This window comes from Saccopteryx leptura, chromosome 3, assembly GCF_036850995.1.
Source record: "Saccopteryx leptura isolate mSacLep1 chromosome 3, mSacLep1_pri_phased_curated, whole genome shotgun sequence".
NCBI lineage: Eukaryota > Metazoa > Chordata > Mammalia > Chiroptera > Emballonuridae > Saccopteryx > Saccopteryx leptura.
The window spans coordinates 84,088,364-84,115,256 of record NC_089505.1 but is presented as its reverse complement, the minus strand read 5'-3'; the positions used below and the strand labels follow the sequence as shown (position 1 = coordinate 84,115,256).

The 26,893-nt window shown below is 56.7% G+C and overlaps 2 protein-coding genes across 2 annotated transcripts; one reads left to right on the top strand and one right to left on the bottom strand.

The window, feature by feature from the left end:
- Positions 1–45: 45 nt before the first annotated feature.
- On the bottom strand, positions 46–14,020 carry MIB2 (MIB E3 ubiquitin protein ligase 2). Its single transcript, XM_066374797.1, has 21 exons — positions 12,773–14,020; positions 12,240–12,360; positions 11,189–11,346; positions 6,111–6,380; positions 5,852–6,023; positions 5,070–5,176; positions 4,770–4,964; positions 4,481–4,623; positions 4,287–4,394; positions 3,200–3,304; positions 2,955–3,117; positions 2,742–2,875; positions 2,498–2,646; positions 2,258–2,414; positions 2,018–2,178; positions 1,787–1,913; positions 1,463–1,696; positions 876–1,054; positions 622–803; positions 478–543; positions 46–371 (listed from the first exon to the last, which is right to left on the bottom strand). The coding sequence occupies exons 4-21, from the start codon at positions 6,355–6,357 to the stop codon at positions 133–135; spliced, it is 2,868 nt and encodes a 955-aa protein (XP_066230894.1). The 5' UTR covers positions 6,358–6,380; positions 11,189–11,346; positions 12,240–12,360; positions 12,773–14,020; the 3' UTR covers positions 46–132.
- Positions 14,021–24,134: 10,114 nt separating this feature from the next.
- On the top strand, positions 24,135–26,352 carry FNDC10 (fibronectin type III domain containing 10). The gene has a single exon (XM_066374796.1). The coding sequence runs from the start codon at positions 24,274–24,276 to the stop codon at positions 24,979–24,981; it is 708 nt and encodes a 235-aa protein (XP_066230893.1). The 5' UTR covers positions 24,135–24,273; the 3' UTR covers positions 24,982–26,352.
- Positions 26,353–26,893: the final 541 nt, after the last annotated feature.

The window sequence follows — 26,893 nt, the reverse complement described above, 5'->3', positions numbered from 1 at the left end:
TGAGACCCGCCCGCCCTCCTCCCCAAGCAGGCACCAGGCGGCAAAGTCCGTGAATCTTTTTATAAAACACGGGGCGGGGGAAGACTCGCGAGGGTGATGGTGGGACGTGGCTCTGGAGCTAGAGGGGCGCGGCTACACGAATATCTGGATGCGGTCGCGGATGGGCTGGCGGCAGATGGGGCAGGCGCTGAGTGCGGCGCCGCAGGGCGCGCAGGCGCCATGGCCACACTGGAACACGAGGCGGATGTGGCTGTCGATGCAGATGGGGCAGGTGATGCGCTCCTCCATCTGCCGGTAACGGCTCTGTAGCTCCTCCACCAGCTGCCGCGGTGGACCGGGGGCGGGGGCCGCGCTGGCCACCTCTGTGCCGTCTGCCGGCAGGGATCCGGTCAGGTGCGGGCCACGGTAGAAGCGAGCGGGATATTCGGGGCAGGGGTGGGAGGCCGGCGCCGAACCCACCCCTCGCGCCCAACCCACCTGGCCGCAACTTCCTGCTGATGACTACCTGGCACCTGATGCACTTCTTCATCCGGCGCGCGCACTCTGCGGGGGGTAGCGCGTGGTTGGGCGGGGCCGCCCATCTCCTCCCCTCCCCTCAGGACCCGGGGACCTCACACTCACCCTCGCACACGGTGCGGTGCTGGCACGGCGAGAACAGCACCAGCAGCGCCAGCTCAGAGCACACCAGGCATTCGGCAGCCTCGGGCCCCGATGGCGTGGCCACGTGCAGGTTCGTCAAGGTGTTGGGGGTGCTAAGCACCAGCCTGGGCCCGGGGGCCGCACCCCCGCCCACCTGCCGCTCCCTGCAGTTGGAGGAAGAAGGGTCTTAAAAGGGCCCGGGGTCAGGGGGCCACCCCCAACCACGCTGGGCTCACCTGAAGCGCTGGGCACAGCCCTGCAGGGTTTTGAGCACACGGCCCTCAGCAACCAAATCCAGCGGGCTCCGGCCTCGGTGGTTGGCGTAGCTCACGTCAGCGCCCTCCAATGCCAGGAAACAGGCGACTGCCGCGCCCACCGTAAGCTCCACGCTGGCCGGGAGGCCCGAGGCCTGCAGCTGGGCAGCAGACAGAGACCAGTGAGGGCTAGCAGGACTCACAAAGGTGCGCTGGCCTGAGCGAGCCACTGGCACTGACTGCCTTAAGTCTAAGGCAGAGAGGCATGGGCACCCCTTTTTCTGAGGCCACTGGAATGGAGGCAGGCAGGGAAAGTGCCTGAGTTCTGAGACACGCCCCCATCTCCTTTTCCAGGCGGGTTAGGAGCACAGAACTACAAGGCTGCTGGCCATGCTGGGGTGGTGGAAGATACCCTGCAAACTGCAGTCCCAGGGCTTCCCCATCCCCCAGAGGGCCTGGCTCCTAGGGGTCACCCTCAGTGTTGGTGGGTAGTCACTCAGGTCCTGCCTGGAGCCTGCAGCCAGCTGCCACAGCCCACCTCTCCAGCACCCAGATCCACACTTCCTCACCCTGGACAGGAGCTGCAAAGGCCCCGGGTCCCCCCCGGCCCCATCAGCAGCCAGGGGCAGCAGCTGATGGCGCTGCAGTGCCACGTGCAGGGCCGTGTCCCCCTCCTCGTCTTCAGCATTAACACTGCAGCCAGCATCCACCAGCAGCGGCACCAGCCCTACATGGGCCTGCTGCACAGCCAGGTGCAGTGCGGACTGGAGCTTACGGTTTCGGACATTCACGTCACAGCGGCCCTGGGGAAGGGGTGGGCACAGGATCAGCCCAGGGAACCCAGGGTCTCTGACTCCCAGTCCCAGGGTCAGTGAGAGACCCTGTGTCCACACCTCTCGGATGAGAATCTGAGCCACCTCCCGGTGGTTGTTGAGGGTGGCGAGGTGCAGTGCTGTGAAGCCATCCTCCTTCTTGGCATCCACCAGCTGCCGTGCCCAAGCCAGAATCCTCCTGACAGCTCTGCGGGAGCAGGGAGATGTGTCTAGTGTTGGGAGTGTCCCCCAGACTGATCCAGCAGCATGGCAGGAGTCCAGCTCCTGGCTACCTAACCACCTCAAACTTACAGTGTGTGGCCTTTGAGGGACGCATGATGCAGCAAGGTGAAGCCTTGACTGTTGGTAGCAGTGACGTCAATGCCAGGCACTTCGGTGAGAACCTCCACGATGCCGCTGGCGCCAGCACCCACAGAAATGGCACAGTGCAGGGGCGTGTTAGCATGGGCATCCTGTCAGTGGTGAGTCAGTGGTCATTCGGCGGCAGGTCTCCTGCACCCCAGGGATAGGGCCAGGGGACCCAGCACTCACTGGCAGGTTGACATCACAACCCAGCTCACACAGGACCTTCACCAGCTCCAGGAAGCCCCTCTGCACAGCCACATGCAGTGCTGCGCTCTGGGCACTATTAAGGACGTTGGCCCGGCACCCCGCACTCAGGAGCATGCGAGCAGCCTCAGGCTGGTTCCTGATGGGAGAAGAAGTGGAAGGGTGCTGTGCCCACTGGCTAAACTGCAGGCCCAGCCCCCACCGAGCCCACTCGGGCCTCACCCTAGGGCTGCATAGTGCAGAGGGGTGTTGCCCTCGTCATCTACCAGGTCCACGTCCGCCCGGGCCTGCAGCAGCACACGTACCACCTCCATCTGGCCTAAGTAGGCAGCCACCTGCAGGGCAGTCCTGCCCTGGTTCTTGGTATCCACCTGCCGAGACCACCAGCAGGTTAGTTCTCAGCCCTCTGCCCGCTTCTTGGGGCTGGGCAGGTGCGGGGACAAGGGCTGGGATCTCAGGAGCGTGCCTGCTCAGGGTGTCTCCGCAGCAGGTCCAGAGCCCGGCTTGTGTTGCCCAGGGCCACCTCCACCACCAGCCTCCCTGGGTGTTCCAGGTCACTCTTCTGGGCTCGAAGTTTGTCTAGGACAACGCTCAGGGAGCCTGGGGTGGGGGACTGAGGTTAAGCACTGGCCAGGGACAGTCCCACCTCCCACAGGCCGCTGTTGCCGGGTGCCCGCACTTTTGTTTTCCCTGGCACGCTCAGCCACGTCCAGGTTGGCATCCTCCTCAGGCCGATAGGCCACCAGGCAGGATGGGCTGAAGGTCCACAGCTGACCGCCGACTGCCACACGCAGGTTCCCATCTCCAAAAACCTTCACCACTTTCCCAACTTGGCCCAGGGCCTGAGGAGAGGAGGGGGGGGTCACAGGCCAGTCTCCCTGAGCATGAGGAAGGTGGGGGTGGAGGTAGGGGTGGGGGTCTCACAGGCGCCATGTCATCTGTCCACTCGCCGTGCCCAGCCTGCAGCCGCTTCACCATGTCAAGGTCGTCGATGACCCGCACCACATCGCCCACCCAGAAGGAGTTGTGCTGAATGAGAGAGGGGCCTATAAGGGAGCACCCAGGCCAGTGTGGCTGCCATGGTCATGGAGCAGGAGGCACCCCCATCAAGTTCTACAGGACAGGCAGGTCTGAACTTGACCCTAGCCCCTGAACAAAAGCACAACCAGAGGGTCTGGCTGGATGAGGGCTGCAGGTGACCAGGGTAGCCCTGGGTCGCTCAGCTCCAGTCACAGGGGTGACAGTTACAGAGGCAGAGGCAACCGACCCACAAGATGGAAGCCAGCTCTGGGCTAGTGTGAAGCCCGAGCACACAGGTGGGGGAGCAGGCAGCATGGCTGAGGCCAAACTAGAAGGGCCTGGGGGTGTTGCCCCAGCAGGAACAAAACATCATGGTTGTGGGTATCAAGGGCCCTTTCCCCTCCCCTCCCCCCAAACCTTTCCTGGTAACTTCCCCCATACCTGTGCCCTAACCTGCACAGGACTTGCTCTACAAACCACCTGTCTTATGACCCCATGTACATACACCCTTCTTTAGACCCCCAGGAGTCCTGGACTTAAGGTCCTGAGCTGAGTGATGGCACATCCCATCACAAGAGCCCTCCCCTTCCCACCTCCTCCATTTCCCACCTGTGACATCCTGCTTTCCAAATGCCTCTGCCCAACCCATGGCCCTGAGCTGTCTTCCCTGGTCTGTCCCACAACCCATCACCACTCCCATGTGCTTCCCACGCAGCACCCACAGGGAGCATTTTAGAAAGTAAGCCAACTGTGTGGCCTCCTGCCCATAAAGCTGTGGTGGCTTCCATTTGCCCTCAGGAGAGATGCTAGTGCCCGATCTGCCTGGCCAGCCAGTCACGGCTCACAGGGCCTCAACCTCCTGGATCCCTTCACACCCGGAACGCCCCCCACCCCGGGACCCTGCCAGGTCCTGCCCTCCTGCAGAGCTGAGACGGTCCATGGAGGGGGTGCAGAAGCCAGTGGATGGGGCTCAGCCCAGCCCCCCATGCACCTTGGTGAGAGCCCCAGGGTGGAAGGTCCAGCGGGTCTCGTGGCTGAACTGCACGCGCACGTCCCCACGGTCTGTGATGCGGTGCACGGTGCCCGTCTGTCCAATACACTGTGGCGGGTCGTGGAGGCTGTGGCTGGGGAGTCCACAGGATGTGGGGAGGGGAGGGCACAGGGCTAATGGGCAGGGCAGCTCACCTCCGCCATCCTGGGGTTCCACCCGCCATGGCCTTCCTGCATCTCCCTCAGGACGTCTGTGTCCAGCAGACACTTAACTTTGTCCCCGTGCTGGAAGGGCTGGCCATCAGCACTCACCCTGCGCTGCAGCTCTGCTGGCTTGCCTGGAGGTGGGTGGCAGGCCAAGCTCAGGCGGCATCCTTCCTTAACCTCCCTGCCCTCCCCTCAGAGACCTCACAGGCCAGCCCGGCCCCAGCCCAGCACCACCCCGGGTTCCGCCAGGGCAGGATGGCAGCTGGGCGGCCCTTACCAAGCCTTGGGAGGTGCTCCTTGTAGTAGAAGCCACCAGCCGCCTCACCCACACACTTGAGATCCACCTTGCCCTTGTGACCCACACGGTACACGTTGGTGGTGCCATCGGCCCATGTTACACTGGCCACACTCCGGCCTGTCTCCACGTCCCATCCACGAATGTCCACTACACGGCCCAGCTTCCCTTCCCCTCCTGGAGAGACAGTGGCCCCATCAGCAGGCTGAGCGTGGGCCAGGAGGTAAAGCCACCACCAGCGCCAGCCCAGCCTCCACCTGCCCACCCTGGCCCTCCACTCACCGTCCTGCGAGCCCCACTCCCAGTCGGGGCCCCGCACCACCTTTGCCCCCTGGAAGATGCCCCTCAATGGGATCCTTGGGAGGCCCTGGCGGGGACTCAGCGTGACCCTGCAAGAGAGTGGGTCCTGGGCCATGCAGAATGGCAGTCCCTTTGCCCTGCCCAGCCTTGTTCCTCCACATCCAGGGCCCAGGACAGCTGACCCAGCAGGTCAGTGCTCTCTACACTCTAAGTCTGGAGTCTGCTGACTGTGTTCTTCCAGGGGACCCTCCCTGATGCCGGGCTGGGAGGGTACACTGGGCAGGCCCTCACAGTGTCGCCTGTGTGTGCGGCCATTCCACACCTCCTTTCCAAAGAGCTGGACACCCTCTCTAAGGGCTGTCCCCTAAGTTCAGCACACCACACATGCTGGCTGAATGGCCATCCAGGCCACATGCCACCCTTAGTGCCCCACTGGGAAGTCAAACGTGGCTCTGGGGGCGGTACAAGAACAAAGGAGACTCCACAGTGCTGCCCCCTGCAGGCCTGCTCAGTGGACATGGCTGCTTTCCACAGAGGGTGGGGGCAGGTGTCAAAACCCAGGCCCCTGCAGTGACCCTGACCATGGCCACTCACTCTTCAAGGAAATGGCTCAGGCAGGCCTTAACCTGCCCCTGGGGAATAGTAGGGAGGCAACTCCAGTCCTCCAGAGCCAACGCCTGGTTAGGTGTCCGAGGTACTTGTCAGGTCCCTGTGGGTCACTCCCACACTGTGTCAGCCATAGCTGCAGGGGCAGCGGGACTTACGGGCGCGAGTGGGCCGTCTCGTAGCGTTCGAAGGCGTGAGTGAGATCGTGTTTGTTGTTCAGGTAACACTGCGTGCACAGGTCATAATCCACACAGACGTGGCACTTCCAGCGCATGCCTCGGAGCCCATGCTTCTTGCAGCAATCACAAATGATGTTGGGGTGCCGCACGCCTGGGGGCGGGGCAGGGTCAGGGGGGGTGGACGCGCCACACACACACACACACACACACACACCCCCGGCCTGCCCCAAGCACGCACCAATCTGGGCGTTGTCATAGAGCAGCAAGTCGTGTGCGCCCTGGTAGCCCGCGCGATAGTTGGTGCAGGTGCCGTGATCCCACTGCACAACCACCGTCCGGTCAGGGGTCGAGGGGCTGCCGTGGCGGCCAAGCTCCACCACCGTGCCCACGCCGCCCTCGCCGCCGTCCTGCTGGCCCCACTTCCAGTCCACGCCACGCACCACACGCATGCCCACCTGTACGCCTGCCTGAGGGTCCGGGTCCATGGTAGGCAGCGCTGCTCAGGGACCTGCAGGCAGAAGGCAACCTCAGGCCACAGCAGGGCTGCCAGAGCGAATGGAATGGACACCCACCCGGGAGAGCTGGGCGGGGACAAGCGTGGTGAGCATGCGCACTAGAGACCACAGAAGCCCACGTGGCCTCCAGGCAGCAGCATGGGAGCACAGCCTTGAGGCAGAGATGCATGTCCTTCAGTCCTTAAGGTGAGTAGACACCTCTGGAAAGGCCCCTCCAGCTGCTCTGAAACTCAGCCCCGCGGTGAGCTGGAGGAGTGAGAGGCAGGCCCCATGAGAGGAAAGTGGATCCCAGGAACCCAGGGGACAAACCTGGCAGGGAATGTCCCCTCGGCAAGTGCCCACTAGTAGGTCCAGTTCTGGGTGTGTGTTTAAGAATGAGTGGACTTGGCTCCCGGGCAGCAAAGGTCAGACAGCAAAGCTGACAGAAGGAGAGACGGTGCGGCTGATTGAAATGTGAGCAGTGCTGGAGCTCAGGATGGCTGCTCACCCAGACACCACTGAGACTGAAAAGGTGGGGACACCCGACAGGACCTGTGTGCAGTCCACACATCCCGCAAGGGACTGCTACCTGCTATGTGTAAAGGGCATGGAATGCAGTGGACAGAGCCAACACCCCACAGAAAACAGGCAGAACACTGGACTAGGGCCCTCCAACTACACCACACAGTGTCGGTCACCGAGACGCTGCTCGCCTGTGTGATACAACCCACAGCCCCGGAGGGCGGTGGACAGTGCCACCAGGTCACTGGTCCCACTGCTGGGGCCTTCTCTGGAGAACCACTGCCCGGCACCCCAGCTGTGTATACAGCACCCTCCCCCATGTCCTCCAGGAGGAACTGGGTGGTTTAGCCCCTAAGGGAGCAGGAACCAGCCCCACTCCCACAGCAGCAATTGGGAGGTGAACCTCAACACACGTTGAAGGGAAGCAGCCACGTGCCCAAAACCGATTCCATTTAATGGAAAGGTCACAAATGGGACAAGCAAATCCCAGGTGTTGGGAATCAGGGAGACAGTGGCAGAGGTGGCCATGGCCACTCCGGGACCAGGGAACTATTATTTCCTGGCTCAGAAACATATACCTGTTCATGCAGCAAATGGGGATCACGTATGACCTGTGTCTCCCTCATTAAGTGATTCTTCAATAAAGCTTCCTTAGATTGCCTGACCTAGGGTGGCAGAGCGGATAAAACGTCGACCTAGAATGCTGAGGTCGCCAGTTCAAAACCCCTGTCAAGGCACATATGAGAAGCAACTGTGAGTTGATGCTTCCCGCTCCTACCCCTTGCCTTTCTCTCTAAAATCAATAAATAAAATCTTAAAAAATATGTAACAGAAAGTCCTTTAGAAACACGAATGGGCCCTGGCTGGTTGGCTCGGTAGAGTGTCGGCCTGGCGTGGAGTCCTGGGTTCGATTCCTGGCCAGGGCACACAGGAGAAGTGCCCATCTGCTTCTCCACCCCTCCCTCTCTCCTTCCTCTCTGTCTCTCTCTTCCCCTCCCACAGCCAAGGCTCCATTGGAGCAAAGTTGGCCCGGGCGCACTGAGGATGGCTCTATGGCCTCTGCCTCAGGCGCTAGAATGGCTCTGGTCGCAACAGAGCGACACCCCAGATGGGCAGAGCATCGCCCTCTGGTGGGCATGCCGGGTGGATCCCAGTTGGGCGCATGCGGGAGTCTGTCTGACTGCCTCTCCGTTTCCAACTTCAGAAAAAATACAAAAAAAAAAAAAAAAAAAGAAACACAAATGGACTTGAGAGACAGTTAAGAGGGAAAATCAGCAGGACTTGAAGTAGAGAGCTGAGGGACCCCTAGAAGGTAAGGCGGCAGTCCCCACTCCATTTTTGGAGATTGTGCCTGTGGAACGGAGCAGGACCTCTTGTAGCCATCAGGACTCTGCCATGGGGAAGACATGCTGGGCACTGCCCAAGGCAGGGCTGGGTGTGACCCCAGCAGTCTGGCTGCACAGCTTGTGGGAGGCCAGAGGGAGACCCTGAGGCTGGGTGACATGCAGCCTAGAGGCAGTCAGTTGGGCTGCTGCCAGCTCCTATCAGGACCTGTGGCCCTGTATATAGCCACTGGGCACTAAGGCCAGCCCAGACAGGAAAGCCACATGACCCCTCAACCTGGGCCCTATGCCAGGGTCCTGGGCCTTGCCACACCCCAAGCCCTAACACTCGGCATCCCAGGCCTTGGCCAGCTCAGGAAACACCTTGGCCAGCTGAGGCTGCAGATGAGCAGCAAGGAGAAACAGACCCAGGCTTTGGCCCTTGGCTCCTGCTCTACACAGTGGCAGGAGCCTGAGTCCCAAGGTTATCTGATACCCACCCTCTGTCCCATCCACCTCTGAGGCCTACATCCAGCACATGGTAGACAGGGTTCTCAGTCCGTACCCAGCCTGAAGGGCCAAGCGAATGACCCCACATAATCTCAGAGATGCAAGCCGCTTAGCCAACGTGTTCTACAAATTCACCTTCCTCCCAGGTAGGGTCCCTGTGATGGTTCCTTCCTCCCCCTGACCAGACTTCTGGGGCTTCTACAAACAGGTAGACATTTTGAAAACGATGGACCTTTCACCCAATGGCTAATTAATTAGGAGCCTTTCTTCAGAAAAACTATTCTGCGGATTGACCTGGACAGCCTCACCTCTGGGGCCATACCACCCCCTCTACTGCAGTCTGTTCTGCCCTCCCCTCTGTAGTCTGTGCAAGGGTGAGCGCTGAGGCCTAAGGCCCAGCAGTCTCCAGCAACAGGGGCTTCTAGGTCCTTCCACAGAGCACAACCATGCCCAGCCTGCCATAGCAAAAGTGCCCACGTCAAGAATGACCATGTAAGAATGCCTTGACTGTGCCAACAAGCCCCAGACGAGGGGAGAGGTCCTGTGGGCTGCCACCTGGGCACTCAGATATGGCAGAGCCACTCGCGATGTGGCCTCAGCATCCTGTCTGGTGCCTCCCCATCAGCAGCTGCTACATTCATCGGACTCAGGCTGAGCAGCACAGCCTGGGGGTGGCCTGCTGCCATCTCAGGGCACAGGTCCCATCCCACACCTCAACAGGCTACAGACCTCTGCCAGCCCCGCACACACTCACCTCCATGCCCACACACACCTGTTGATCTGCAGTTGGCCAGAGCGACCTCCTTCCTGGCAGCCACAGACAAGTATGAACACACGGCCCAGACTGAAGATCCCTGCTAGCAAGGAAACCTCAACTGCAGAGCCCAGAAACTGTCCCCACACCGAAAGAGAGAACTCAGGCAGCTGGCCAGTTGGCTCGGTGGGTACAGCGTCAGCCCAGTGGAAGGACATCCCTGGTTTGATTCCCCGTCAGGAAAAGAGATCATCTGCTTCTCTTCCTCTTTCTCTTAGACCCCTTCTCTCTCTCTCTCTTCCCCTCCCACAGCCAATGGCTCAATTGGTTCAAGCATGGCCCCAGGCACTGATAGCTTGGTTGGTCAGAGCATTGGCCTTAGGCACTAAAAATAGCTCAGCAGATAGGGTTGCCAGGTGGATCCTGGTTAGGGCGCATGTGGAAGTCTGCCTCACTATCTCCCCTCCTCTCACCCCCAAAATAAATAAGTAAATAAGTAAATAAATAACTCAGGCAGAAAAGGGCCCAAGTACCATTAGTTAGTGCCATGGTCACAAAAAGAGTGACATGGCTCTGTGAGCTTGGCCAGCCACCATACCTGTCCAGCTACTGGCCTATGGCTCCACTGGCCATGTCCTGCAGGGCCATTTCCAAAAAGATATGGGGCAGGGGAGACACCCCAAGCAGGAGAGCAAGTATGGCCCCGTACTCAGGTGGGCAGAGTATGGAGAGTGAGGTTGCGGTGCCTGGCAGTGTCTGTGGGAAATCAGGACCAGGCCTCAGTCAGTGATGTCTGCATGTGGGGCAGCAGGGTAGGGTCATCAGAGCACCTCTGGCTAGTACCTGTTGTCTTCACACTTAGTGTTTCTAGCACAAGACAGGCAGCTCTCCTCCAGCCCTAGCCAGCAAACCATCATCCTCCCAGGAGCCCACCAGCTGACATGGGACACACCCCATGTGGGGCACACTGAACCTTGAACCCCCTCCCACCCATCACTTCTCTCACACAGACCAACACCCCTTGAGAAAGATAGTGGAGAACAGAGGACTGTCCCTCTCTGGGGCCACTCCCAGTCTGGGAGCCTCCCTGTCACCTCTCCTCCATACCCCATCCCTGAAGGTTCTGGGGTCTGCCCTCTCTGCTTCTGCACCTCTGTCCAACATGGCATCATCTGGAGCCTGGGCAAAGCCTCCAGCGACGCCTGCCTGCTGCCCCCTCCTCCGTATTTGCCACAGTGATGAGGCACCCGGCTCCCAGGCCTCAGAAGCACCTTGGCACAACATCCTAGGATCCTCATGAGGCAAGCCAGGTCGGTTTCCAGGCCTCTCCACTTCCCTCTACCCACCTCCTCGCCTTGTCTCTGTTGCTGTCATTCCTAAGGCCTAGCACATGACTGGTTGGGCTCCAAGTAACATCAGGTCATGGTTTCAAAGCTCAGTGCCTCGCCTGAGGGGGTCCCACAAGGGCGTGGGCAGAGGGGGTGGCAAGTGAGGAATGGCCCATAATGAGGACCAGGAAGGGGCTAGGAAGGGAACCGCCATTCCAGTGGGAAATTCACCCAAAGAGTTCTTTGCATTCCTTTGCCAGAAGCACTGTACTCTTCCGGGGTCCCCAGGCCAGGCCCCTAACTAGCACCGAAACCTCCTCGCTCCAAGGCTGCCAGGGCGTCAGCACTTTGTGCAACAGACGTGCTTTAGCAAAGTCAGAACTTACCTTAGAACACACACCAGCCTCACACCAGCATCCCAGACATTTAGGTTCTATTTCCTGGGTCACAAATTTGCTCGGCCACCAAGATTTCCTGTTGGAAACCAGCAGCCATTGCCGACACAGACCACACAGCAAACCAAACAGATAGCCAGTCAGCAAGTCTGGGGAAAAATGGTTTAAAAAGGCAGTTTCACACTTCCAGCATTTACCTCAACCAAAGAAGTGGCCGTGGGTCTGTTCTGTCGGCTGCACTGTTTCCCGCCTCCCATGCAGCTGCCAGCCTTGGGGGCCGGGATGGGGTGGGGGTAGGGGGACAGAGCTCTTTACAAACCACACACTAGAACTGTATATGTAAGGCTGTTCCGCTATTTGTGAATATTTTATTGGAAGAACTTAAAAGCCATCAAGATTAAATCACATTTGGCTAGGAAGTTGGCAAAATGCCTTTATTCAGAAGAATAAAGTTGTGTGAAACAGACTGGGGGAGACAGAGGCAGCCACTGCTCCCCCTGCACTCTGAGTGCCTGCTGTTGCGGCGGCTGCTGCTGGAATCAACACCGGGTGTGGACAATCCACAGGCTCCTGTCATGTGGCAGCTCTGGCTAGGACATGGGTGGGGGTGGAGGGGTGACAGGTGAAGCCCTGAGACAGCTGAAGAAACCGGACTTGGCCCAGTACAGAGCTGATGGGGGACGGCCCAAAGGAAGTGCAGGATGATCACCACCCAGATATAAGCCCTCAGGCGCCTGCACCGGGCTGATAGTAGCTGGCATCAGGACATTCGAGCCACAGGGGAATGGAGAGAGGGGACCTGCCAGGAAGGACCAGGTTTGCCAGGGCTTCCACACGCTTACACTGCCTGGTCCCCAGCCCCGCTGGTGCCCACCAGAAGTCTGGCACCTCTGCTTAGTTCTTCAATTGGTTCTGAACTCAGAGAGGGAGAAGCAGAATTATTTGTCAACACACACACACACTCACACACACACACAAAATGAACCCACAGGGCGGGAGCGCAGAATCTAACCTACCACGCGCAAGCCCATCAAGAGCTCACCTGTCTGGCCGTCCAGTCCCCCCGCTGCCCGCTTGGAGCCAGCTGGGCTGCAGCCCTGAGTGATGCCTGGAGACCTGGGCACCGGCACTGAGTGAGCTTCAGCGCAAGCCCGACCCTGTGGCTGCGAGGAGACGCACAGTTAGCACCCCCGACTGGACCGCGCGGGCAGGGCTCGCCTGTCTGCTCTTGGGGCTGCCCGCTGTCTACATGCCCATTCCCAGGCCAGCGCCAACAAAATCCATGGCTGCCCCACGAGTCCGCCTCCGGCTCGAGCCCTGCAGACGTCAGGGCCCCGCGCTGCGACCCGGCCACGAGCGCCGGTCGCGGGGAGCGCAGGGGCGCCGGGCCGGACGGGATGGACAAGACAGGGCCGGGCGTCCACCCCAAAGCTGACCCTCACCTCCCTCTCCGGGGCCGCCCGGCCGCCCCGTCCCGTGTCATTCCATCCCCCTCCCTGGGGAAGCCGCCTAGGTCCCCGGCAGGTGCCAGACCCTTGCCCCGGCCGCGGTGCCACGGTCGACCCCTACACCTGCCCAGGAGTTTGCGTCCCGCCCGCTTGGCGCGGGGATTTCGGGGGCCTGAGGAGCGCCGGGCCGGTGAGCCAGCCAACCAGACGGCCCCTCGGCTGCTCGGCACCGGCCAGTTGGGCGGCACCAGCCGCCGCGCGGGAACCCACCGGCGGAGGCTGCGAAGCCCCCAGCGCTCGGGCTCCTGGGGCCGCCTCAGGGCCAGCCGGGAGTTGTAGTCCGCAGCCTAGACGCCGGGAGCGGGGGGCGGGCCTGAAGCACAACTCCCAGGAGGCCCCACGGCGGCGCTGACGCAGGCGGCTGCAGGGGGAGCCGCCGCGGGGTGGGCGCGTGTGATGGAAGGCACTTCGGCCCCGCAACGATGGGGAAGACCTGTCTCCCCGGGGAGAGCGGGGGCTCGAACTTGGCTCTGCGCTGCTGCCGATGCAGGGCGCGTGCACGTCGTCAGAGGGCTGCGGGCGGCGGCGCAGCGGCCTCACGGGCCTGTACCCACACCGGAGGCAAGGGCTGAGCAGCGTGTGCCCGGAAGGAAGGGGCCGGGTCCTTCTCGGGTGCGCGCGGAGACACTGACGCCCTCGGATCAAGGAGGGCCAAGCACGCGCGGCGACCCCCGCCCCGGCACGGAGCGGCCAGAGCCTGAATATCCGTCCAATCCAGACAGCACGTAGGACCGGGAGCCATACCCCTCCTCTCTGGGGCGGGGCCTGAGCCGGACGTGCGTGCGTGCATACGTGGGCGGGGCACGTTGCTGTGGCCTTACCCTACGTGGCGCTCTCGGGTTCGAGATGCGTCGCCGAGGAGACGGACGCTGCGGGACCTGGGCTTCAGTCCGCAGCGTCATTGGCGAGGCCTTTGCGACGCAGAGATGAACCGTGGTCACAGCCAACTCTTTTGACGTCATGTGTTTTAAAATCCAAGTTTACGCCAGTACGCAGTTTTAATTCACGCAGAACGGGGGAACCTAGTGAAATCGCCGTCCCTTGTGTTCTCCGCAGAGGCAGATACTTTTAACTCTGGTAGCTTTTCCTGTGACAGGAATCTGCATGTTTCTAAATCAGAGGCTGCCAATTGTTTCTGTATTTCGACATTTCTGTGGATTTCCAGATAAGGTCAATGAGAACTTGGTCTGCAAACAACTCCGCCCCTCCCTGCCCCAATGGCCGCGTGACCCGCTAGGCTTATGACGACTTTCTGGATTTGTTTTCATGACTGCTCGCTGCTCCCGGTTTTTGCATAAAACCTTGCCTCCATTCTTGTACAGTATTTTCTTTTTTCTCTGGAGTTAATACTAGTATTTTTTTTATATTTTATTTATTCATTTTAGAAAGGAGAGAGAGAGAGAAAGGAGAGGGGAGGAGCAGGAAGCATCAACTCCCCTTTGTGCCTTGACTGGGCAAGCCCAGGGTTTCAAACCGGCGACCTTAGTATTCCAGGTTGACGCTTTATCCACTGTGCCACCGCAGGTCAGACCCTTAATAGTATTTTTTCTTTTCTTAGTATTTTTCTTATGCCTACAGTTTTATTAACCCATAGGTAATTTTTCCTAAGGTTCTAACATCTTTGCTACATGCCTATTGATAACATTTTCCAAAGGCTCATTCTATTTAATCCTGGAAACCTCTCTGCCAGAACAGTCTGTTTTCTTGTTCTAATCCAGACTGACTACTTATTTTATTTTTATTTAGTGAGAGGAGGGGAGGCAGAGAGACAGGCTCCCGCATGCGCCCCCACGGGGATACACCCAGCAACCAACTAGGGGGCGATGCTCTGCCCATCTGGGGCCCTTGCCCGGTTGCAACCGGAGCCATTTTTAGTGCCTGAGGTGGAGACCCTGGAACCATCCTCAATGCCCAGGGCCAACTCCTCCAATCAAACCATGGCTGCAGGAGGGAAGAAGAGAGAAGTGAGTGGAGGAGGGGTGGAAGAGCAGATGGGCACCTCCTGTGTGCCCTGACTGGGAATAGAACCCGGGACATCCAGATGCTGGGTCAACACTCTACCTCTGAGCCAAGTGGTCAGGGCCCAGAGGCCCAGGCACAGCTGTCATTTTGAGCTTTTCTCTGTGCTCATCCTTGTGACTCTTTGCTTTTCTTCTGTGTTGGAGTCCCTGTTTCCTGGGATCTGTGCTGTATCCCTTCTTGGTTTACTCATTTTGCCGAAGTAAGCCCTCAAGTAGCTTCCTGGGAAGTGTCCATGTCTGAAATGTGTTTATTCTACTCTCTGATTGATAGTTTGGTAGGGAATTCAATTCCAGGTTGGAAATATTTTTCCTTCAAAATTTTTGAAGCCGTAGGTTTTTTTAATGTCTGTTTTTGCTTTAAGCTCCTAAGGCTGCACAAGAGCTCCAAAAACTCTTGAATTTCTCAAATGAAAAGAGTCTTAAAGGTTATTTGGATATTCATAACAAGCCACTTTTAATCACAATTTGTGTTAATAAGGTGGCTTTTAAAAAAAATTGTTTTTTCAGCCTGACCAGGAGGTGGCGCGGTGGATGGAGCACGAGACTGGGATGTGGAGGAGCCAGGTTCAAAACCCTGAGGTCGCCAGCTTGAGTGCAGGGTTGCTGGCTTGAGCAAGGGGTCACTCACTCTGCTGTAGCCCCCCAGTCAAGGCACATATGAGAAAGCGATCAATGAACAACTAAGGTGCTGCAACAAAGAATTGATGCTTCTCATCTCTCTTCCTGTCTGTCTGTCCCTATCTGTCCCTCTCTCTGACTCTCTGTCTCTGTCAAAAAAAAAAGAAAGAAAAAACACATTTTATCATTGCTTTGGGGTGCCAGAGGGAGAGAGAAAGACAAGCATCAACTCCTTGTTTCACTTTAGTTGTGTACTATGTGCCCTGACCAGGGGTTGAACCAGCAACCTCTGGCATGCTGGGTCAACACTTTATCCACTGACCTACCCGGACTGAGAATAAAAAGGTGGTTTTTTTTGTTTTGTATTTTTTCTGAAGTTGGAAACGGGGAGGCAGTCAGACAGACTCCCGCATGCGCCCGACTGGGATCCACCCAGCATGCCCACGAGGGGGCGATGCTCTGTTGCAACCAGAGCCATTCTAACGCCTGAGGCAGAGGCCATAGAGCCATCCTCAGCGCCCGGGGCAACTTTGCTCCAGTGGAGCCTTGGCTGCCCGAGGGGAAGAGAGAGACAGAGAGGGAGGGGTAGAGAAGCAGATGGGCGCTTCTGTGTGCCCTGGCCGGGAATCAAACCCGGGACTCCTGCACACCAGGCCAACGCTCTACCACTGAGCCAACCGGCCAGGGCAAGAAGGGTTTTTTTTAAAGCTTTTAAGGATTGGGCTGGTTGTCAGGGGAACTAACTGTATAATTAGAGGGTTGGAACTCTCAGCTTCATCTGACCTGCATGGAGGGGAGAAGAGCTAGAGATTTAGTTCAATCACCAATGGCCAATAATTTAATCAATCATGCCTATATAATGAAGTTTCCATAAAATAAACAAAAAAGATGGGGTATGGAGACCTGTTGGGTTGGTGAGCATGTGGAAACATGGAGAGTGCTGTGTCCCTTTCCTATACCTACCCCTGTGCATCTCTTCCATATGACTGTTCCTAAGTTATGTCCTAGTATAATAAACTGGTAATCTACTAAGTAAAATTTTTTTCTGAGCTCTGTGAGCCACTCTAGCAAATCAACCAGACCTAAGGAGGGAGTTATAGGAACCTCCAATTGACAGAAACACAGGTGACAATTAGACTTGCAGTGGAATCTAAAATGTGTATGTGTGTGAGCACGGGGTGGGGTGTCAGTCTTAAATAGAACTCTAGCCCTTAAGCTGTGGGATCTGACACTATATCTCCAGGTAGACAGTATCAGGACTGACTTAAATTGGATCTTGTTTGTGAAGATGTGGAAGCATTTAAGTGTTTGGAGAGATTTAACGGGACAGGCGGAGGCTGTGGGGTTCTGGAACCAGAGTGGGATATAAGTAACCTTGCTGCTATGATTCCAAGTTGTAGTCTGCATTAGCATAAATGTTAAGCAGAAGGTGAACCTCTGAGATAGAAAGTCAGGATGCAGGATCAGCGGGACAGTGGCCCCTGAACCAGCAACAATGGATGCAAGTTGTTTGAGTGCCAGTAGGATCCAGGTTGACTCAAACTTTTATTGACCAGAGAGAAGCTTCAGGATAGCAAAGGATGGAACTACAATGCTCACATTGTCCAACAAAGAAAAGAAGGCTGCAGAAGATGCTGAAGCAGGAGAAGTAAACCTGACAAAATGAGGAAGATCACCCGAGAATGTGGGACTGTGATGACTAAGGACTCCTGGTGGTTAACTGTCACTTCAGGGAGAAGCCTCTGCACTAACCTGCCTGCTTCTGAGCCATCTCCTTAGAAAGAAGTTCCTGGAGTCCTATTTCATTTTTAAATTGATTTTAGAGAAAGAGGAAGGGAGGGAGACACATACACATTGATCTGTTCCTGTATGTGTCCTGACTGGGGATCAAACTGGCAACTCCTGTGCTTTGGCAGGATGCTCTAACCCAGTGGTAGTCAACCTGGTCCCTACCGCCCACTAGCAGGCATTCCAGCTTTCATGGTGGGTGGTAGTGGAGCAACCAAAGTATAAATAAAAAGATAGATTTTTAACTATAGTAAGTTTTATAAAGATTTATTCTGCCAAACTTAGTGAAAATCCAACATAAAGTACTTGGTAAGTAATTATTATTATGTGCTTTAACTTGCTGTAACTCTGATTTATAAATTTTATAAAGTTAAGTTACTTCCCTACTTTATAAATCACCATTACTGTGGAACCGGTGGGCGGTTAGAAAATTTTACTACTAACAGAGGTACAAAAGTGGGCGGTAGGTATAAAAAGGTTGACTACCCCTGCTCTAACCAACTGCTCTATCCAGCTAGAGTCCTATTTCAACCAATAATACTGAAGCTTTCCATCCAGTTGGAGCAGCTCTGACCAATCAAGAGTGGCTCTATTCTGACGAATGAGGAACCAGGGGCAGGGACTTCTGTCTATAAGCCAGCGACCCTCAGGCTCTGGGAACACACTTGACACTGAAGACTACTTACCTTTCCCCTGCTGAAGCTGCAAATGCCCCTCCTGAGCAGGCAGAGCGGAACAGTCCCACATAGACCGTGGTGGAGCAGAGCTGCCTAGCTAAAGAGGGACTTGGCCCAGGGGCAGCCTCATGTCTGTGCTGTTCTCACAGCACCCACCCTGGGAAACTGTGGAGCTGTTCCCCAGCACTGCTGTTCTCACTGCCAAGCTGTATTACCATCAAGCTGTTTGCACTAAATCAGGGGTCTCAAACTTGCGGGCCGTGGGCCGCATGCGGCCCGCCGAACAATTTTGTGCGGCCCGCAGACTAATCCACGAAGTTCAAAATATTTTGGATAAAATTAAGTAAGCCTAGGGGCCTACTTGTATTTTTCATTTCTCTAGCATCCCAGCTAGATATTAGCTTAGTTAACAGCAGTTGTGATGCGAACTACAGTTTCTGGTCGTTTTGTGACACTGAGTAAACTGCATGTACGATTGTGCTTGTTGTACTGATTTTTTTTTGTTTTCAACTGCAGTGAGAAAAGTGTTGTGTAACAGTTGCCTTTTGTAGACCTAGTGCTGCCCGCCGAACGGCTGTGATCTTGCTCTGCGGCCCACATGCTGAGTTGAGTTTGAGACCCCTGCACTAAATCAAGTTCTCTTCTTCACCGCAAGTTGGGGATTCCTGTTGGTGTTGAATGGGTGCCAAAGACCATGGGTTGACAACTGCAAGCAGTGGGAAGGTCACCCGAAGGCTATCTCTGGTTCCTCAGCTAAAGCAAACCGAGCCCGAGATGGCTGAAGAAGAGAAACAGAATCAAAGGGTGTTGTTGACAAAATGCTTGTGACTGAAATTCTACTGGCGGTCACAAATGAAGACGTTTATTAGTAACCAAAGATGCACTGTCCTGGCACTGGTGGCCTTCACAGCACTCAGAACTGGGTGGTTATGAACCAGGAAGCTGTGAAGGTGGCAGGAGAGATGGGCACGGGGTCCTCTGACACCAATGAGGAGTGATCACAGCACCAACAAAAAGAACAGCAGCTGTTACGTGACAAACCTATGGGGAAAAAGCAACCAACAGATGGGGTCACAAACAAATGAACTGATTTGTAAAGAGCAAAACCAGTCGTCATGATCAGAAACAAGAAAAGCAGCCAGTGATTTGGTTAATGAAAAGGACAGAGCTGCCTGACCAGGTAGTGGTGCAGTGGATAGAGCATCGGACTGGGATGCAGAAGGACTCAGGTTCGAGACCCCAGGATAGCCAGCTTGAACGTGGGCTCATCTGGCTTGAGCAAAAAAGCTCACTAGCATGGACCCAAGGTTACTGGCTCGAGCGGGGGGTTACTTAGTCTGCTGAAGGCCCACGGTCAAGGCACATATGAGAAAGCAATCAATGAACAACTAAGGTGTCGAAACGAAAAACTGATGATTGATGCTTCTCATCTCTCTCCATTCCTGTCTGTCTGTCCCTGTCTATCCCTCTATCTGACTCTCTCTCTCTCTCTCTCTCTCCCTGTAAAAAAAAAAAAAAAAGACGTTTATTAGTAACCAAAGATGCACTGTCCTGGCACTGGTGGCCTTCACAGCACTCAGAACTGGGTGGTTATGGACCAGGAAGCTGCGAAGGTGGCAGGAGAGATGGGCATGGGGTCCTCTGACACCAATGAGGAGTGATCACAGCACCAACAAAAAGAACAGCAGCTGTTACGTGACAAACCTATGGGGAAAAAGCAACCAACAGATGGGGTCACAAACAAATGAACTGATTTGTAAAGAGCAAAACCAGGCCGGTTGGCTCAGCAGTAGAGCGTCGGCCTAGCGTGCGGAGGACCCGGGTTCGATTCCCGGCCAGGGCACACAGGAGAAGCGCCCATTTGCTTCTCCACCCCTCCGCCGCGCTTTCCTCTCTGTCTCTCTCTTCCCCTCCCGCAGCCAAGGCTCCATTGGAGCAAAGATGGCCCGGGCGCTGGGGATGGCTCCTCGGCCTCTGCCCCAGGCGCTAGAGTGGCTCTGGTCGCAATATGGCGACGCCCAGGATGGGCAGAGCATCGCCCCCTGGTGGGCAGAGCGCCGCCCCATGGTGGGCGTGCCGGGTGGATCCCGGTCGGGCGCATGCGGGAGTCTGTCTGACTGTCTCTCCCTGTTTCCAGCTTCAGAAAAATGAAAAAAAAAAAAAAAAAAAAAGAAAAAAAAAAAAAAAAAAAAAAAAAAAAAAAAAAAGAGCAAAACCAGTCATTACGATCAGAAGCAAGAAAAGCAGCCGGTGATTTGGTTAATGAAAAGGACAGAGCTGCCTGACCAGGCAGTGGCACAGTGGATAGAGCGTTGGACTGGGATGCAGAGGACCCAGGTTCGAGACCCCAAGTTCGCCAGCTTGAGCGCAGGCTCATCTGGTTTGAGCAAAAGCTCACCAGCTTGTACCCAAGGTCGCTGGCTCGAGCAAGGGGTTACTCGGTCTGCAGAAGGCCCACGGTCAAGGCACATATGAGAAAGCAATCAATGAACAACTAAGGTCTCACAACAAAAAACTGATGATTGATGCTTCTCATGTCTCTCCATTCCTGTCTGTCTGTTCCTGTCTATCTCCCTCTCTGACTCTCTCTCTCTCCCTGTAAAAAAAAAAAAAAAAGGACAGAGCTAAAAAAAAAAAAAAAAAAAAAAAATTACACTAGTTTCAGAGCCAGAAAAAGAAAAAAAAAGCATTGAGAAGGCAGCAGAACAGGAAAGCCCAGCAGGGCCTGCAGGCCCCAGTTGCAGCTCTTAGAGCAGCTGTAGCTCAGGTCCTGATTCACTGCCCCACCTCCTTATCCTAAGAGGAAAAAGAGGCCGGCAGGAGCAGATCTCCAGCTACCAGGATCTAGCTAGCTGGGCAGGGTGCACTGGCAGTCACTGTGGCAGAATTGCATACAATAGGGAGCAGCGGGGATAGAGTGAATTCAGCAATAAGAGGAACTCTGGTAGAAAGAGCAAAGCTCTGTTCAGGCTTGAGGCTCACCCACTCCTCCTGGAATGTGTCTCTGGGACCGGAACAATAAAGGGGATGAAGGGGGGGCAGAGACACTGTATGCCATGTCTTTGGGGTTCAGGCCGCCTTACATATCCTCGAGGAGACGGGGAACTGTTTAGTAATGAATTTGAGGCTCTGGCCAGGTAGGTCAGTTGGTTAGAGCGTCATCCGGACACACCGAGGTTGCAGGTTTAATCCCTGGTCAGGGCACATAAAAGAATCAACCAATGGATGCCTAAATAAGTGGAACAGCAAATCAATGTTTCTCTCTCTCTCTCTCTCTCTCTCCCTTCCTTCCTCTAATAATAACAATGATAATAATTAATAATAATAATGTTGAGTCCCGAATTTGTGTCTTAAAACAAAGCACTTCCCTAGGTGACCAAAATTAGATGCAGTATAAATAAAACCCCCAAAGTACTGAGGACCCAAAGGACAATCCCATTTTAGCCTCAAAACTGGGAAGATTTACTAAACACGACCCAAAATCCAGGAGGGAAAAGTACAAAGGAAAGCGTTTTTGCCAGGCTGAACTATTATTACAGGCAATGCCAGAGGCCAGAAGCTGGGAGAGAGTATCTGCAACGAACAAACAAAAGGCTGAAGCAACACAGGTTGGCAAGGTAAAGAGAAAATGAGCCATGAAAAGGACAGGAAAAAAAGTTTAAAAATGGGAAGCTTTTTAAAAATAAAAAGATATTTATGTACATATATTTTTATTATTATTATTTTAGAGAGAGGAAAGAGAGCGGGAAGCATCAACTTGTAAGTTGCATCTTCTATGTGCCTTCACTGGGCAATCCTGGAGTTTTCAACCAGCGACATCAGCATTCAAGGTCAATGCTTTATACACTGGGCTATGTGTATTGTTTTAAAAGCAAGAACCCTCAGAGACATTTCTGAAAGGGAGAAGGATCAAAGGGAACTGACCCAGGGACTGAAGATGCCGGCGCCCAAGTTGTAGCCTGGGTGGCAGTACCCCAGGTGGCCGGCAGGTGGTGATCGTCACCTACCGCAGCTGCGCGCCCCCTTCCGGAGGTGACCTTAATGCCCAGAATGTTGATCCCCGTGACCCGGACAAGGCACCTCTGTGTATGTGCAGAGGCAATGTTGACATTAATTTCTGTGATATCAAAATGTGGAAAGCAATGCTTGTCCGCCCACAGGGTGCTGCCACATAACTCCCACATGCATCTCATAGACCCCCCACCTCCACCCCTCCTCACTGTTACTGCCCACCACAGCGCCCGTACCTCTCAGGTAGAGCATCAGCAGTTGCCTCAGATTTCCTTTGGAACCGATGTGAGCAAGCTGGCCTATGCTCCAGGGAGTTCAGGGTGGGGACACCATCACTTTCTGCTCCCTGGAGGAGATCCTGAGTCCCCCAGGAAGCTGAGGCCGGAATGGAGGAGCCAGAGGCAGGGCCAGAAAGGGTCCCTTTCCAAACCTTCACCTCCAAGCTAGATGCGGCGGCCCAAAGACTCTGCTCAGGGTCCCAACAAGATGCAGAGGCCTGACCTGACCAGGGTGGTGCAGGGGATAGAGTGTTGACCCACAACACTGGGATGGCTAGCCAGATCAGAGTGTGGGCTCGTCAGGGCAGAGTCACTGGTCAGGGCACAGAGAAGAAGCAATCAGTGCACAACAAAAATGGTGGCAACTGTGAGTTGATGTTTCTCATCCTCTCTCTCCCTTCCTGTGTTTCACTCTCTCTCAAAAAGGAGGAAGAAGGAAAGAAGGGAGGGAGGGAAGAAAAGAAAAAAAAAGATGCAGAGGTCTGGTGTTGGGATCTGGGCCCTTCCAGGCCAGATAAAGAAGTGTGCTGGGCTTGGGTGGTGTGTGTCTGACCTTGGCTTCAGTCTCTAGTAGAGGCCTTGAGATCTGGTGCTGACCAGGAATTTTGGGGGTTGACTAGGAACTAGTGAGGTTGGGGGTGGGGTGGGGTCCTGTATGGGTGGGTGGTACTCCCTGGCTGTCCAGAGCTGGGAATCAATAACTCAGTGAGCACTGCAGCCAGTCGAGTCGCTCCATTCCCAAGGTGAGACAGCACTTAAGGAAGCCCAGGGTCCACAGCACAGATGTCAACAACCCTTCCTCACCTCCCTGCCCAGGACACAGAGCGAACCCTCAGCCAGACGCATGCTCCCTGAATATAAGGTGCTACCGCTTCATGTCAGGCAGGCCTGGTCAGGTGTCCTCTGACCCCAGAGGGCTGTCTTGAGCACTCAGAGGTCTAGGCAGGTAGGGGATTGAGCGACAAGGGTCTTGGGCCCATCCTGAAGACAAGAGTGGGAGAAAGTGGGCTTGCAAGGGGGGGATTCCCTTTGTCTAGCCCTGACCGTTCTGGGGTCCTCAGTAGGGCTACCCCAGGGATTCATCAGAGTAAACAGTGGTCTGCCCTGTAGCTGCTCTTTCTCTCTCTCTCTCTCTTTCTCTCTCTCTCTCTCTCTCTCTCTCTCTCTCCCTCTCTCTTTCTTATAGTTTTGTAGCTGCTTCTTTTGTGTAAAGAGTGAGAAAAATTTTCACCAGGCACTGGCCAGATAGCTCAGTTGGTTAGAGCGTTGTCCCTACATGCTGAGGTAGCGGTTTGATCCCTGTCAGAGCACATACAGGAAGTGCCCAATGAGTGCACAACTAAGTGGCACAACAAATGATGCTCTCTCTTTCTCTCTTTCGTTCTCTCGTTCTCCCGTTCTCCCCCTTTCCCGCCTTCCTCTCTTCCTCTCTCTAAAAATCAATGTTAAAATTTTTTTAGAAAGAAAAGTTTTTTTTTCACCAAAGTAAACCTCATCGTTGGCTCCTCTTCATAGTCAGCGCCGTCCAACTCTAGACGGTCAGAAGCCCTGGGGCGAAGCAGGAAAGTTTCTGTTCTTGCCCTCTCCCCGTCAGAGCAGGCTGGGAGGGAGCAGCGTGACCTGGGGCCTCCCCTCCTCATCCAGGGGCACCGCCTCCAGGACTGGCTTAAAGCAGTCGCGGAGCTGCCTTTGGGGCTACGACCCAGGACCACAGCCCGCCACAGCCCACGGGAAAGCCTCGGAAAGCCTGGAGGAAGCAAGCAGAGGACAGTGATCCGAATGCGCTCATAAGGCGAGAAACCGAAGGGCAGGTGGATCTGCACGGAGCCCGCCCCACCAGTGCGACCGAGGGCGGGGGTCGAGCGAGGCCGGGGTGGCTTCCCCTAAGGGCTCATATCCATCGTCCCGTGCCTCCTTTCCCTTGAGACCCATCCTCCAGGGGCCGACGGACCGCGGCCCAGCGAGGGTTAAGGGGGGCGGGGCGTGGGGCGGCCCCGCCTCCGCCGCCGCGCGGGGTCCGAGCGCGCACGGGGTGCGGAGGCGGGTCGGAGCGGGCGGCAGTGGAGGGCGCGGTGCGCTGGGCGAGCGCGGGGAGCGGCGGCGGCGGCGCGGCCCGCGTGACCTTCCGCCCGCGCCCGTGCGCCCACGAGCCCCCGCCGCGCCCGGCCTAGCCGCATGATGCGCGCCCCGCCGCCGCTGCTGCTGCTGCAGCTGATGCTGATGCTGCTAGCCATCTGTTTGCTGCCGCCCTGCACTGCGGTCTCCCCGACGCCCCCGGGCTGGGAGCCGGCGGCCGATGCGCCCTGGTGCCCTTACAAGGTGCTGCCCGAGGGCCCCGAGGCGGGCGGCGGGCGCTTGTGCTTCCGCAGTCCCGCGCGCGGCTTCCGCTGCCAGGCGCCGGGCTGTGCGGTGCACGCCTCGGCCGGCCACTTGCTGCGCGCCAGCGTCCTGCGCAACCGCAGCGTGCTGCTGCAGTGGCGCCTGCCGCCCGCCGAGGCGCGCCGCGTGCGCGCATTCGCGCTCAACTGCTCGTGGCGCGGTGCCTACACGCGCTTCCCGTGCGAGCGCGTGCTGCTTGGCGCCTCCTGCCGCGACTACCTGCTGCCCGACGTGCACGACGGCGTGCGCTACCGTCTGTGCCTGCAGCTGTTGCCGCTGCGCGCCGAGCACTCCGCCGCCGCCACCCCGGAGTCCTCCGAGCCCACCGAATGCGTGGAGTTCGCCGCCGAGCCGGCCGGCATGCGAGAGATCGTTGTGGCCATGACAGCGGTGGGTGGCTCCATCTGCGTCATGCTCGTGGTCATCTGCCTGCTCGTGGCCTACATCACCGAGAACCTCATGCACCCGGCCTTCGGGCGCCCAGGCCTACGCAGGCAGCCCTGAAGCTGGAGATGGCCACCCACCGGGGCTCTGTCTACCGACAAGTGCGCAGAAGACCCCAGGCCCGCTATCCTTCCCTAGTTCCTGCTCCCTCCTTAGGATCTCTGCGCAGGACCTGCTGGAGATGGATAGGGTACCAGCCCGCCCCAGGGCCTTGGAGTCATCGCAGGACTTTACAAGCCCAACGTCCACTTCCAAGATACCAGTTCGGGACTGGCCCTTGGGTGTGGGCAGGGGTGCCAGCCTCATCTGGGCCTCTTCCCGCTCTCCATAGGCCTTTATAGGGGCCACCAGTACATAGGGCCCCTTCTAGCAAGAGCCATTGGCATCCCCAGGTCGTTGCCCTGCACCTCCAGCCCGTGCCAAGTTGGAAATCCAGGCCGTCATCATTGCTTGGTCACTCACTGTGCGCTTTGCCGGCTCGAGGTCCCTTTGGAGCCTGCCCTCTCTCCATCCCACCCTAGTGGGCTTAGGTTAGCTTTGTGCCTTAGTATCTCAGGCCCACTGCTGGAGCCAACCACTCATCCTGTGCTGTCCAAGGCGGTCTGTGGCCCCGAGATTGGCTGCCTGTGTGTGCTTCTGGCCAGAGTCCCCCTGGGGACTTCCCTCAAGCTTTGCAGGAGCCTCGGTAAACAGCGTCTCATGATGTGTCCCTATGTGGGTGTCTGACAAGCTGGGAGCCAGGACGTATGTAGTTCAGCAGGTGGGGCTTGGCATCCAGCTGCTCCAGGGTGAGTGTCCTCTGACCTTGGGGGAAGCTGACAGTTCTCCAGGGCTGGGTGTCCCCCCTTTTATTTTGCAGTGCTCTCTCTAATGAGAACTTTCTGTAATGAGTGGGAGCAGGTGGCTGGGAAGAGAGGGCCTGGTTTGAAAGGGTAGTGTTGGGTCCAGAGGGCAAAATAGATGCCAGCCTTGACCAACTGGTCCTTGCACTGTGATTGGCTGCCAAGTCTCAACCACAGCATGATGGATAGCACCACCCCACCTCCTTATGTGCTGGGCACCAGGAGCCCAGGGTCAGTCGCGATACTGCTGCCCAGACACCCACTATGGACGGAAGGCTGGCCTTGCCCCTCTCTGGGCACCTGAGCACCCTTGCCAAAGCTGCTTCCTGCACCAACCACCTGGTGATGTCTAGTGCCTGGAGGGGTTGGGCATGCCCGCTCTCCGTGAGCCCCTGACTGCAATCACCTTGGACCTGGCACTTCTGGAGTCACTGTGGCTAAACCCTCTCACCCTCACCCCAGTGGCTACCAGCAACCCCAGGCCTTGGCTGGTGCCCCTGCAGTGCCCACTCCCTACCTCTGTCTGCTCTGCCCACCCCTGGCATGGCACTGGTCAGGTGTGAGCCTGGTGCCAGTGTCTAAATGTCCATCGTTCTTAGACTGAAACCATTGTCTTGTGTGCTTATTTGGGAGGTGGGGGGAAGGGCTGGGCCCCTTTCTCCTCAGCTCCTTCAAGCTCCTGGAGCAGCAGTCCAGTGACTGGCCCTGGACCCTTTGCCTGGTCAGGTGTGGCCAGCACCAGACTGGATGCCCAGCCCTCTGCCTTTGTAGTTTCTGGCAGAGGGATAGGTGGGTTGCCTTACTGCAGGCCTGCTAGGCCTCAGACTTGGAAAAGCATCTCCTGGGCCTGCAGTGTTGGGTGGTGGTGGAAGTGGGAGTGGGGTTGCACCTGCTGCAGTTCGAAATAGCCTGGTCTCAGGGTGACCCACTTGAGCTGTGACAAGCAGCAATTAGGTGGCTCCAGGAAGGGCCCCCTCCCCACCTTGGGCTCCCCATGCAGTGCTAGAGCTGAGGAGGGACAGAAGGTAACCCTGGGGTTCCTGTGTGTAACATGCACTAACTCACCACCCACCGTCCCCATGGGCCCTCCCCCACTTAGTCTGTCCTTGAGATTCTGGAGATGCTGTGAC